At 47.9% G+C, this 14,073-nt stretch overlaps 1 protein-coding gene across 3 annotated transcripts in view; it reads right to left on the bottom strand.

Moving 5' to 3' along the window:
* Positions 1-9,856, bottom strand: part of LOC126524261 (uncharacterized) — a 32,851-nt gene extending 22,995 nt beyond the window's left edge. For 2 of the 3 annotated variants that reach the window (XM_055067402.2, XM_072287339.1), the window contains exons 1-4: positions 9,331-9,856; positions 9,081-9,239; positions 3,651-3,974; positions 704-1,024 (exon numbers count right to left, since the gene is read on the bottom strand). In XM_055067402.2, the coding sequence (XP_054923377.1) occupies positions 704-1,024; positions 3,651-3,973 (644 nt within the window). In that variant the 5' untranslated portion in view covers position 3,974; positions 9,081-9,239; positions 9,331-9,856. The other variant, XM_050172589.3, reaches the window with a different exon arrangement.
* Positions 9,857-14,073: the final 4,217 nt, after the last annotated feature.

Genomic DNA, 14,073 nt, shown 5'->3' with positions numbered 1-14,073 from the left:
GCTCTCATAGCTTTCCTGCAAAACTGATCGGTCGATATGATGTGCCATCGTGCGCGTCGTCCACATGTAAGGTATTTAAGTAGATGTGTGCGAATATTCCAAAATTTCGAATAGCAAATCGAACATTCTTCTATTCGGTAAGGTTTTCGAATGAAATATACGCTTTTCATAAATACGATTATCGTTTTATTAGTGTTCTCATTTAGGAAACATGAAGTGCGTTCAATGAAACATAATGTTACGATATACTTCAGTCACATGGTCAAAGCAGGTGTTATAAAGTTAAGTAGTAGTTAACAGGCTTCGTCGTTCAGGAAGTCAGACCTTACCGGGTACCCGGGTTACCGGGTAGGAACATATTTGTTCCTAATGGTACATTTTGTCCTATAAATCAGGAGTAATTTATAACCTGCAACGTAATGACGGAACCTTGCAAATACTATGATATGAGCATTGTTTTGGAATAATGGTGAAAGCAACTGTTCATTATTCGAAAACTATTTCTTAGATTATTCGATATTCGATTCGATTCGCTTCTGGAACTATTCGGTTCGTGCTCGAGTCAAATTACTAATCGCACACCACCAACGCATGCTTGACGCACAAGCGTAAAAAAAAAAAAGAAAGCTCCGCACAAGTCGCTTTGCTCTTGTTGACGAATCACGTCGGCATTCGACTCGTTGCCAAACACAACTGCACTCACATGAGCTGTCCCGCCGCGTAGAATCTGTAGGGCATGGCCGCGAGGGTGTCCTGGTGGAACCAGCGGCTGGGACACGCGTAGCTGTAGAAGTCCATGCACGGGTCGACCGTCTCGTCCAGCTTGCCCCCCAAGTACTCTCCCTGCCAGCGGCACACGGTCGAGCGGCAGCCATCCACCTGGCGGATGTACTCGGGCTCGCCCGTCTCCGCGCCCGCAGCGTTCAGCTGGCGGTCCTCGGCTGACGCAGCCGATCGCCGCGCGGCGCCCTTTCGAACGCGTTCACCGCCGGAACGCACGAGCGACCCGGAGTGTCTGGAGTTGCTGCGGTTCGGTCGCCTTGCATTGGTGTGAGCGCCGGCCGTAAAGACCGTCTGGAGTCCGACATAGGCTTACCTGCTTTATAATTACCAGGGAGCACTATCCCGTCCGATAGTTCTGGCACAAGGTACAATGGGAAAGGTGTACAAATGAATGGCTTCCGTCTAATCTATTTCTTCTCGGATTTTGTGACGTTCCTTGTCCCGTTATTTAAGGGGACAGGGTGAGCCTCATCTTTCCCATGTATTTTGGGGCATATTGTGGTGCACTTTTCTCAGCAACTAATAAAGATAGTGGCAAGATATTTACTTCATTTTGCTCAGAATTTCATCTTCTAGCCGCTGTACCAAAATTATTTTAGTATACGAGAAATTAAATTATTAGTGATTTTTTACTTTCTACACACTATTTTGACCAAATTTTGTACATATTTCTAATTTAAAATAAACAAGTTTATTCGCACGCTGATGATCTTGCTACAGTGAATTGCCACACATATGTACTGTATGCACAGAAAAAGTCAGCTTGATATCTATTGTCATTTCGAAAATAATGGTACCGACGTAACAAAAGATCTTGTTTTGAGAAAACTGAGGTTAAAGTAAACAAAACCAACATACTCAGAACAGCACGGCATGGAAAACGTGTATGCCGCGCCGCAGCGTCTCATGCTTGTCTTGGCCAACAACTTGGATGGTTGCCAGAGAGCTTTCTCTTTCAGCTAAAATTTGGAACATTTCGTGCTTCTTTATTATTTTTTAGTAAAAGCACAGAAAACACACTGCTCGTAAGGGGGGGTGTCGCTCACCGCTTTGCATTCAGATAGCTTTTTCGGGTTGCTATAAATTGCACAGAATTGAGTGTGATACATCAAATGATGCAGAAAAGAATGTGCTTTCATATTTAGAAAAAAGCTAAAAATTGATTTTCTTTTTCAGATGTTTTGCTTACCCTGTCCCCTTAATACGCTTTCTTTCTTTTATTTCAGAACAGTTGATTTCTCTAACCCTTGAAGGCAGTAAGTAGCGGCATTTATAAGTAATCAATGCAAGTTATTGCAAATAAAATGCGATAATTCGTTCAAAACAATAAATTTACTGACCAGATAATTGTTTCAAGCTTTATGAACGCAGTTAAGAGCGGTTCTAGCGCCAGAGTTTACTATGGGTAAATTTGTAAGAAACTCTATGGTTTGGCATGCCACGCAGACTCCCTAGAGTGGTGGTGCCTGCCTCTGCATGGATTTCTGAGAACACGGCAGGCAATGATGTCACAGACGGTGGCGAGGTCGTGTGCATCGTGAAGAAATTCTGCCCGAAATGATGCCGTTGTTAGCCGTCAAAACCTGTTGCGGGCCTCAGTCAGTTAGTTGAGAGCCGAAGGCATTGGTGTAGCCTGCCTGCATCAGCCAGGACTAGTGTGCTTCTGTTTTTGCATATCTGTGCGTGCTCAGATATTCACGAACAGCACAGGCACATTCGAATGAGCAGCTCCCCCACTTGGCGAGTCAGACCTCCTTCTAGCGAAGAGAAACGACTGCAAATGTCCAATAGGAACATTAACACCGTCGATGGCGCCAGTGTAAACAAGGAGCGTACCCAGGGTTCGCTACGTTGCGACAGTCACTTCGCTTTTTCAAACGTTCACTAACGGCTCCGTTACCTCGGCTTTGTTGCACTGATCCGGATGCTCTCGTGCGACGCAAAAATAACCATCGTTAAAAAGGGGCCGAAATACCGGTGTTCAAGTCATAGCAAAATTCTACCGTAGCGTGTGCAGCAACGTTCGCAGTGCTGTGATTACTGAATAACTCGTGTCTGCGACATTATGTGATACGAAAGCGACTGCCGGTATGTTAAAACTAATCTATTGCCATATCCGAAGTGCTCGCACAACGCCAGTGTTCCTTAATAGCAAACTGTTCCTCTAATGCAAAAAACCACGACGTCTGTCGTGCCATCAGACCTCCTCCCCCCCTCCCCCCTCCCCCCTGAAGTAGGCGGGAAAACAAATCACCTGTCGATAAGTACGCGGCCCATAGTTCCTGTTATTTCCGCCTTTTTGGAAGAGCAGTTCACCCTCCTCATCAATAGAGTGACCTCGGCTCGAGTGCGGGTGTACTATTCTGTACGATCTCGTCTTCCATCATGGCGTCAAGTTCCATCACGTAGGCAGTCGGAGCCAGTCACAGGGCGTCGCCGCTCTGTGAGCCTATCAGAGATGACAAGATGGCGAACTCAACAAAATGGCGGAACCTCACAGTGTCCGGAATAGCACCTCAGGCTCTCGACGTGTCACTGCAAGATGCGGCGACCCGCGCTCGCGCAAAATGACAGTTGACGAATGGCGCCGGATGCTATACTTCGCGTCGCGTATCGCCTACTATACGCTGCCGGACTATTCGCTTCCTACGCGCTTATTGTGTCGTTTGAATTTTTTCACGTTGGCTTCTGTGCTTAGTCTGGGCTTTAGTTGTTGCGGCACCATGATGTCATTTGCAATCGGTAAATTTGTTCACAATAATGAACTAATATCTACTCATGCGCGGTGCCCGTCACTGTGGCGGGACATGCCGGGCGGCTGAAGTCGATCACTTGTGAAGGTAGTAGGAACGGTGATGAACACTCACGTCCGCTGCCCCCCGCCATCGCTCTGGAGCCCACTGCTGGGCGAAGGTGGCGCCGCGAGGCGGGCGTCGGCGTCGCCCGCCGATGCCCGCTGCCTGTGCGCCGCTAAGTGCGAGGCGGCGCCAGCGACGTCGTCGCGCCTCGCCGACGTCGCCATCATGGAAGAGACGACGAGGATGCCGGCGATGGCTGTAAAAGTCCAGATGTACGAGCGGGAGCCGATGGCGGCTGACACGTGTTCTGAGAAGGTAGACGGCTTGCTTCGCGGCTCCCCAGCTGGCGCCGGGCAAAGCGCTGCTTCTTCCTCGGCCACCGCGTGCAACATCCTGCGAGGCACGTAAGGCGGAACGCCAGGCACGCGTGCGAAGCTTGACGACAACCGCAACAAACGCCTAGAGAATGTGGCATCAAATGACAGCGCTACAAACGGTGCCAGGGGAAACGCGGGTCATAAATCTCGACAAGGCGTACTAACACGTTTATATCGCCGACATTGATAATAAGAGCTCTTCACAAACGATAAAGCAGGTGACAACTAGCAAGCATTAACATAACGCGGCCCGCATGCCGCCTACTCCACTATTTTATGTTCATAAGTGTTTATATGGGAACATTACAGTTTTCATACAGTATCGAATACGATCACATAGGATTGTAGATAAAGAGTTTGTGAGGTACACGTTCAAAAAAATCTGCATCGTATGTGCGTGCTTCTCTGCCGAACGCGTTCCTTGTCATTGTCCCGATACAGCGCACACATGCAGCCACTCGCGAGCGCGCTGGCGCGTCTTGACGACCGGCCACTTTTGAAGCAGACCGTCCTGGAACGCCGACCTATACAGTCGTCACACCGCAAGACAGTGAAAGCCCTCTTGAAATTTTCACGTTCGAGGGGCCTATTGCAGAGACTAATTCTCATGGACGTTCACGACCATCCCTACATCCTTTTTCCGTTAGTTTGCTTTTAATCTCCGCCAGTTTCTTCCCTCTTTCATTTCCCCTTACCCTTCCTCCAGTGCAGGGTATCAAACCAGAATCTCATCCGTTTAACCTTCCTGCCTTTCCCATCCCGTTATCTCTCTCTTGCATTTGTCTTTTCTTTCACTGAAACGTTCCTTTATCTGTATAGGGTGTGTGTTAATATATTCAGTAGTGAAAAAACAAGAAACTCAATTTAGCTATTTATTTCGTCATCATATCCTCCACTGATAGCAGAGAAGTTTACCTAAAAACCTGTCTCTTCACAGCCTCACAGCCATGGACAGTTCTTTAAGAAGACTTTTGCGATGTAGCCTCAAGTACCAGAAAAATATATAACAGTTCATCGATTCATCAACTATTATTCTCATACAGTTCAACAATTGCAACGACTTAAAGATACATAAGTGAAGTCAATATGCAAGCAGTGAGTCCTTAGTGAATAAAGTTAAGGTAAAGCCCTCAACCATTTCGTGTGAAACAATTTTATGTAAGATATGGTCGCAGATATACTTGCGTACGGAGGCAAAGTTTTCAAAGTGATTTTGTGTAGGGGTTCGTGATATGCGCTCCTGCACGCGTTGGATGGCTTCGATTACCACTGATGAAGAACACGCATGCGGAACGCACTACAGGCAGACGTGTTTGTTCTATTATGTCGAAAAGCCCCTTCCCACTGTAACCAGACTGGTCACATCCGTAGCTCAACTCCGTTGGGACGTAGGGTGCGCTAGCTCCTGCTGGCTGCATATAACCTGTATATAACACGCCCTTTTATTTCCGATTTTTTATAAGTTCATTTCGTTTGGAGGACGAACTTGTCTCCCAGACCCGGATATAGGTCGTGGCCGGCAGACAACCGCTGTTGCTGCCTTTGGAGGTTCTGCATCAGGATATGCTGCGGCTGCGGTGTCAGGTGACGCATCTTCAGCGGGCGCTGGCGCATCTGCATGATCCACCTGCTGAGGCCATGGCTGCCTCTGCCACAGCGCCTTGCTGCGACACCCCTATTGGCATGCCTGGTGGGAACTGCTGCCTTTGCTGCATCTGCTGAAGCGGCTGTCGCTTCTGTTGCATGAGCTGCATCTGGGTGACAGGACGAACCACCGTGCTATCCGGTCACACCATGGAACTTCCCGGTGGCTGCTCCAGCTGCTGTTGCTGCTGTTGCTATTGCTGCTGCTGCTGTTGGTGTTGAAGTTGCTGCGGTGACATTTGCTGTTGTTGAGACATTTGCTGTTGCTGAGGCATCTGTTGCTGCTGTGCCATTTGGTGCTCAAATTGCTGCTGGTTCACCTGCCGCTGGTTTTCCTGCTGCGAAACCTGGAGCTGTGCAAGCTGTTGCAGAGGAGTATGCTGCTGGTGTGGCGGTGGCATCAACTGCTCGTGTATCTCCTGAAATTGCTGCTGCTGCAGAGTCATAGCTTGTTGCTGCTGGGACACTGACAGCTGCAGTGCTTGTCATCAGAGACGTCGTCACAGGCTGCGGAGTAGGTGGTGTTGCGTACTCCAGGGTAGCGTATCATACTGCTGCCGAGAAGTAGCGGCGCCTGCCTATCGAAGCTCGACCGACGTTACTTATTGGGTAGCGTGGCGTTGTGGGCGGGCTTCAGGCATCCGGTAGACCATCGCGACCAAGCAAGGGTGAGACCATTTCTAGTGCGAAACTTGCACGGTTTATTCAAAGGTAGATGAAAGAAAATGAGAAGAGCATGAAGTGATTAAAAGTGCATTTCGGAGCCCCTTAAATAGGCTCTCTACAATCGTGGGCGGGATCTTGCTTCCGTCGATGTCACGTGACTGGCGCAGAAAGAGGGCCCCTCCTCTTCTGGTTATACCGAGCCTGCTGAAAGGAAGAAGTCGTCGCGCCTCCTGGAATGGGTAGACGCCTGTCCGCCTCTTCTGCGCGTTGCGGGTTCGTGGAAGTTCTCTTCTAGGTCCAATTCGAGGAAAGGGCCTCTCTACACTCGCACACGCACACGCACACACACACACACACACACACACACACACACACACACACACACACACACACACACACACACACACACACACACACACACACACACACACACACACACACACACACACACACACACACACACACACACACACACACACACACACACACACACACACACACACACACACACACACACACACACACACACACACACACACACACACACACACACACACATAAAAGAGGCCTGTACACTGCGGGGCTTCCGGCAGACAGGTAGACACTCGAAACGGTCATGGCGAATTAGGAAGTCATGCTTCATTTCGACGAGGCCTGGTGGAAGAAGGGCGGGTGAGAAAATTCTTCGTGCGCGAGGTGCGGGACGCCAACCATCGCAGGAGAAGTCACGCCTCATTCCGACGAAGATGGTCGGATGAAATTCTTTTCGCCACGTGGTGCCAGACGCCAACCCTAACAGTGACTTTGGTGGCGTCGCGGCCTTGATTGCCTCATTGCGCTTTCGAGGGTCAAGGCAAATCCGATAATCTTCAAGAATGCTTTGTGGTGTCTCATTTCTCGCTTGCGTCTCATCAGCTGGGCTGCAGTCCAGTTGGTTGACGCGTTGAATTAGCTTCAGCTTCCGGCAGGCATCTAGCCTCAAGATGGCAGAAGCTGGAGCAGCAATTATACAGAACTTCAATGTTGCTTGTGTGCCAGATGAGCTGCACTTAAGAAAGCACTCTGAGCAGTGGGGGAGTGGGCCATTTCTACAGTTCGTCTGCCAGTATCCAGTTTGAAGGAAACGTCATGTCCATTCACTTCGATTCACAAGGCAACGATGAGTGGTGGACGGCATGAACAGTCAGCACATCTAACGAGAGAGGCGAATCTTCGTTGTTTTCGTACAACACGCGACTGGTCTGGGTAGCACTGGCGTGGTGGCTGTGACTGTCGACACAATGCAGCGTAGTGGTTGAGTTTGCCGCAGTTGTGACATCGTTGACCGTATGCTTAGCAGTGGCTTGGCTGGTGCTGCTGGCCACACCTCGAGCACGTTCTTTGGGCGTTAGCATGATGCTGTGACTGTTCACAGTATGACGTTGTGCCTACCCAGGGTCTGTCGTCAGATTGTGAGACTGGTTGGTTGCGCCGATCCAGTGCGAACACCTCATTTTTCTGTGGTTGCATTTCTTGGGTGCGTCTTGGACAATTGCGCCGCCATGCACTGGTCCATCACGTTCGCCAGTGTAAGCTTTTTCTCACGTAGAAGACGTTCTCGAAGTGCGTTGTCATTAATTTCAAGGGCCACTTGATCCGTGATCATACGGTCGCGTGTGGTGCCAAATGCACATTGATCCGCTTGTTTAGCAACTTCGTGCGCAAATGCTTCGAAGTTCTGACCTTGCGTTTGGTTCATGTTGCAGAACACGTAAGATGCATACATTGTATTGCGGTACTTGGCAAAACGCTGGTCCAGGCATTCCACGACGTCATTGAATTTGCGCTCCGCTGTCAGAAACCTGAGGGTCTGGTACTTCTGCAAGAGCTCCGGCTCTTCAACGTGTAGCAGCAACGCGAGTAGCGTCTGGTCATCATGTTTGTGGTATATTGTAGCCACCTCGAAGATATAAAACTTTTGCTTCCCATCTCTCCGTCTTCTGTGGGTGTGGAGCTCGACGAAAACGGCGGGATCAGTGGCAGGAACGATGCCATCTCACAGAAAAATATAGTTACTGTTCCACCGGAGAAACCACTTCTGACACGATGTTATGCGTGGATTCGTGAAACACGTTCCGGGACGCGTTGGATGGCTTCGATTACCACTGATGAAGAACACACATACGGAATGCACTGCAGGCCGACATATTTATTCTATTATGTCGAAAAGCCCCTTCCCACTTAGCCAGACTGGTCAAATCCATAGCTCAACTACGTTAGGACGTAACGGGCGCTAGCTCCTGCTGGCTGTATATAACATAGGGAACACAGGGAACATATAACATATAACATAGGGAACTCCGTTCAGTTGAGGAAGCTACGGCAAGGAATACACAAGACGGAGTGGAAATAAAAAGGTTCAGTGCCTGCTTGAGTAAGACCCTATTTAGAAGAAACGAGTGCCTAGAACTTACTTGTGCTCTCTATAAAGGGCAAGGCATCTTTTTCTGCATTGATTCTATGCGAAGGCCGATGCTATGCCTTTTATTTGTCGGCGGTCCGAGCAGCATTTTGCCTATGTTGTGGGGCCGCCATGAACGGTGCATGATAAGTAACTGAGTTGAGTGGAAGTAATCCTTACATTATAGCAGTCGTGGTAGCCTGCGCTACAAATGGCGACGCTGAAGCAACGTTCTGCTGTGACGTGTAGCGCGCTCCTCTAGAGTCACCAGTAAGAGGCATCTTTACGAACTCACCCGCATGGGCTAACAAAAGGATTGCTAATGCATGCAAAAAAGAGACTATCTGTCAAGAGAGGGGCGTGTGCTCTTACCTTCTTAAATTCTTGTTCGTTGGCTGCGCTGCTCGTAACGCTACGCACCGGCCAGCCGGTTGTCACTTCTTCTTTGCCGCACGAGATCACGTGCGATCGCGTGCCCAGCTGGTAGACCTTCAGTGGACGGATAAACGCTTTCTTCTTTTTCAAGCAGGGCTGCCTTGCGACATAGTAACAAAAAACTATAATTATGAGTGTATACCATGCATCATGCAGCAAGTCTAGTAAAGCTCTCAACGACAATCACCTTGACTCCATTTGCTGAAGTCAACATGCCGAACAGCGCGCAGGCCAGACTCCCTAAGCAAGGGCTCTCGGATGTGCCGCGTGCTTGGGCAAGTCCACAACAGGTGGTAGACTTCGATGTCTCGTGCCAGGGTCTTACAGTTGGGGCAGCTGGCGTCGTCCTCGATGAAGACCTTCCAGTTTTGGTGATATATTGGCCCCAGCACCTGTCGTTGCCTCTATTCTCTACGGTGATATATTTGCGACAAAACTTATGAGTTGAAAAATAAGCTTACTATCGTAACGCAGCCAGGCGCAGAGGATTCACATCGCCTGAGCAAAACCGTGAAGCGAGCGGCAACGCTATTGTTACGTTCATTTCTGTTTTAAGGTGGTAACGTTAAGGGCCCCGCGTCGCAGGAAATGTGGTGTCGCTGTTAATGTTGGCGGAGTTGTCCGTGAGCGAAAATTTCAGTATATATTTAGGTATGTATATATGCCACACCTTGCTACATGACACAAGGTATATGCGGGTTCTATTGCCACACCATTAAATCACTAAAATTGCTCATACCTTAGCTAAGTTATTCCTCGCTATTTTGAGAATGACAGGCCACAAACAAACCTCATGAAACAAACACCGTCAGAGCATGCACTTTATGGTGAATTTTCTCAGAATTAAATATTAAAAGTGCAAAACAATAACAGAAACCTGAAACTTATGTATTTCTTGGCAAGGCTGTGCACTACATTTGTGATCGAACCACACAAGAAGCGGCGTTTCTACCAGAAAGCTCGACCCCCCCCCCCCCCCTTCGTGTATAGGGTTCACCGCCAGCGTTTCCCGGAAAACATTACGGTCGCATACGCTGCAGTTGCCGGGAATGGTGAGAAGCAGTAAGGAATCTTTCAATGCTATTGCGTTCCACTCTTAAAGGCCAAGCTTAAGCGTCTCCCAGATTTCTTAAAGCACGGTCTTTTAATCTAGCTGTTCCATCTTTATTAGGAAAATGTGAATCTTTCTTGCAAACAAAGAACTTTCCTTGGCCTTCCGCATGCTCCTCGTGGCTGTGATGTGGCTATCGTTGTTTCGGCAAACCTGCGAAGGTCAGCCAGACCCTCACCCGGCGCTACTACGGGCAAGAAGTGCTTCATTCCGAACTGAAATTCAGGCTGCGAGGCTTGCGTGGATTCTTTGTTTATTTCTAAGAAGCGGTGTAGCTAACCATACACAGAGAAGTCGCTCGGACGTGTCAAAAAAGCATCCAACAATTCACTTTTCGATCACAAGTTGCCATGAACGACAAAGCCGCGCCCTCGTTGCTCTTCTGTCTATTCATGCAGTGCCAGTAAATGCAAGAGGAACTGGTGAGACCATCTTGGTGTCGAATGCAACTAGAATACTTCTGTGAATGGACACATTTAAAAATGCGGACGTATAAGCCATGGTGTGGAACGATTATGCAGCACCTGCAGAATACCATGAACAGCAGGTTGCCATTATCCCTCAAGAGAAAAGTTTATAAGAGCTGTGTCTTACCAGTACGGGGCAGAAACCTGGAGGCTTACGAAAAGGGTTCTACTTAAATTGAGGACGACGCAACGAGCTATGGAAAGAAGAATGATAGGTGTAACGTTAAGGGATAAGAAAAGAGCAGATTGGGTGAGGGAACAAACGCGAGTTAATGATATCTTAGTTGAAATCAAGAAAAAGAAATGGGCATGGGCAGGACACGTAATGAGGAGGGAAGATAACTGATGGTCATTAAGAGTTACGGAATGGATTCCAAGGGAAGGAAAGCGTAGCAGAGGGCGGCAGAAAGTTAGGTGGGCGGATGAGATTAAGAAGTTTGCAGGGACAACATGGCCACAATTAGTACATGACCGGGGAAGTTGAAGAAGTATGGGAGAGGCCTTTGCCCTGCAGTGGGCATAGCCAGGCTGATTATGATGATGATGCAGGAGGGACATCACGGCTTGGATGGACTCCTCGTCGTGGAGCCACCTGTCGCTGTTTGAAGAAGTGTGCGGGAGTGGCGCACGTTATCTGGTCGCGTTTTTCGACGGAGTGTAAACATGTAAATTATTTTTTCTTGCACCGTGATGGATACGCAAGTGGACGTGACCATTCCTGACAGAGAAGTCAAAGTAGCCGCGCTAAGACGCGTTGCCTTCACCTTTCAGTTTGGCCAAAAATGCGCGTACAACGAGAGAAAATCAAGGTGAAGAAGGTAAACGGCGCACATACGCTGTCTACTAGTGGGCGTCTGCTGAACCAAACAAGTGCAAAAGTACAGGGAAAACTGTGTGCTGCATGAGCTACCCGATACCAACTCGGTCAGTTCGCCACAGTTTTGAAAGTTCTTTGACGCGGAATACAAGTCAAAAACACCACGCAAGTGCCAGTAAAGGAACAGACATGTTCGTTGTACGGAAAGAACAGTGCGACACATTTAAGAACGTCACCTACCAGATATTCGATCCCGCGGCGTGATACGGTGCCTGTGGTCTATACTTGTGATGTTATAGCCGTAGACAGAGGTTATGGCAATAAATACACTATGTTGTGGTCGTTTTAATTACCTCAAAACAACGACATCGATTTATTATCAACTTCTTTCTTCGTTGTCTTCATCCGCCAGGGAATTTGGCGATTCCTGGGGCAATACGGTAGTGTTTTTTTTTCACACCACTGGCTTTTATGTTTTTTCTAGGTCCTTCATGATAAACCATCCTTAGAGTCACACAATTCACACAAGTTCATTTCACAATTTTAGTCCCCATCTGTGATCCTATGAACGCACTCGTGGAGCCATCGAGTCCTTTCACACAAAAATATAGGTCAGTGGTTTTGGTGGCATGTTGTGATCTGGCTGGTTGAATGGGCTGACGGGGAGTGCTGCGCAGCCATTGAAGTGCCAGGAACTCGTGCAAATGAAACGGATAGTGCGATGGGTGATTGTCCGGCAACCTATGTGAATTTGTCAGCGTGCATGTCAACGTGAAAAGTCGACAGGGAGCGGTCTGACGCCGTGGCCAAGAGCGCCTGCATGAACGCTCGTAGTCGCTTCAGTTGAAGCTTCCGCATAACCTGCATGTCAAAAATTGCCGCTCGATCTCCTAAGGGGGCTTGCATGCGACGGAGAAGTTGTGCAGGTCGTAGCTCACTGAGTTCCCCCGAGGAAATAAATGAGCTGTCGCAGACGCTTACGTTCGCGCAGCATGGTACGCTCGAGTACTCTTTTGTCAGAATCAGAATCAGAATCAAAATTTATTATTAGAAGTTGGGTCACATTAGAAGTACTTAGTATGCAGAAGGAGGTCCCATAGTCAAAGACTGTATCGGGACCTCCTGTACAAGAACAGTTATTGTGGTTAACATCTAAAAGCAACAACAGCATATAATAAGGAAGTATACAAGCAACAAAAAAAGAAGGGTTACAGAACAAGATATAAAATTACAAAAGATAACATGGTTTAACATATCTCATGGTAGCAGGAAAATTGTGCGGGAACAAAATACCAGCAGTTTATTTACAACAACAAAAGAAAAAAAGAGGAAAAAAAAAGCGAACAATGACCGACTACAGTAATCCTTGTCGTTAATCTGTCAATAAAAAATGCATTTTTAGTTCTCTTTTAAAATGTGACAAACATATTGGACAAACTGTGGATTGGAGATTACGTCGTGCACTTCCAGCGTGACGTCGTTGGGAAGGGAGTACTGGATGAGGGCAAAGCAAGTGCGTTGTGGCGTGATGCAGCGTAGGTGGTACAATAGTTCCGCTTGCACGAACCATACTTTCGGATATTTTGCCAGAAAGGGGGAAGGCGAACAAGGGCCGCTTGAACGGCGGCCAGTGGAGAGGATGCCTCGCACGCATTTTTCTCGTTGGAAGCGTTGTGTTGAGCGATTCCTGGCCATTACGGAAGAGCCAAAGCTCAGATGACACGAACCCATGTCACGGCAAAGCCCAATATAGATGTAGATGTAGAGACTAGATGTTAGTGGCACGTACCCACTCTGGGGTAGGATAGGATACGCTATCCTTCTTCGATGGCGCGTACCCACTGCGGGGGATTGGCCAAGATTTGGATGGCATTAGAAAGATGTTGGTACTACATATGCTGCTAAAACGTGTCATGTGGAAATGGATAAAAATAATGTACGAAGAACTTAAGAGGATCGTCTCGAAACAAGTATGGATTCCTTCAAAGACTGAGCAGACATCCCTGTGGTAGTTTCCAACAGAGGAGGCTCCTAGAGAAAGAATATTTAAAATAGAAACATTTAAGCTAAGTTGCGTGAACATTGGTTTTAAAATGTTTTTCCTTAAACATTAAAAACGGCGGCAGAATAAAAAAAATTATCTATTGTCTCATCTAATGCGCAGAATGGGCACAGAAGGGAGGGTGGCAGACCAGCCCTTTGACGATAAAAGTTTAATAATGGTGTTCGACAGCGTAACCGGGTAAAAATTGCTTCAGTTTTCCTGGTGTAAAAGGAATTCTTGTGCCAAGGGAATGGAGGCGTTGATAGTTTGAAAGATTTGCCATCGCTGGGGTTCAAGAAGTTTAGAGCAATTTCATATCTCCTTACTCTAGTACTACTTAGGTAAGCTGATGCCGGAAGTAATGATAGTAAAGGGCCATTGACAGCCGCTCGCGTGAGACTGTCTGCCATTTTGTTGATATATAATCCCCTATGACCAGGCACTCAAAGTAAACTAACTGAATTCATGTGGGCAGGCACCAGAAAATGAAG

The sequence above is a fragment of the Dermacentor andersoni genome, chromosome 3 (assembly GCF_023375885.2).
Source record: "Dermacentor andersoni chromosome 3, qqDerAnde1_hic_scaffold, whole genome shotgun sequence".
NCBI lineage: Eukaryota > Metazoa > Arthropoda > Arachnida > Ixodida > Ixodidae > Dermacentor > Dermacentor andersoni.
The sequence above is the reverse complement of the archived record's forward strand: the minus strand, read 5'-3'. Positions and strand labels throughout refer to the sequence as shown.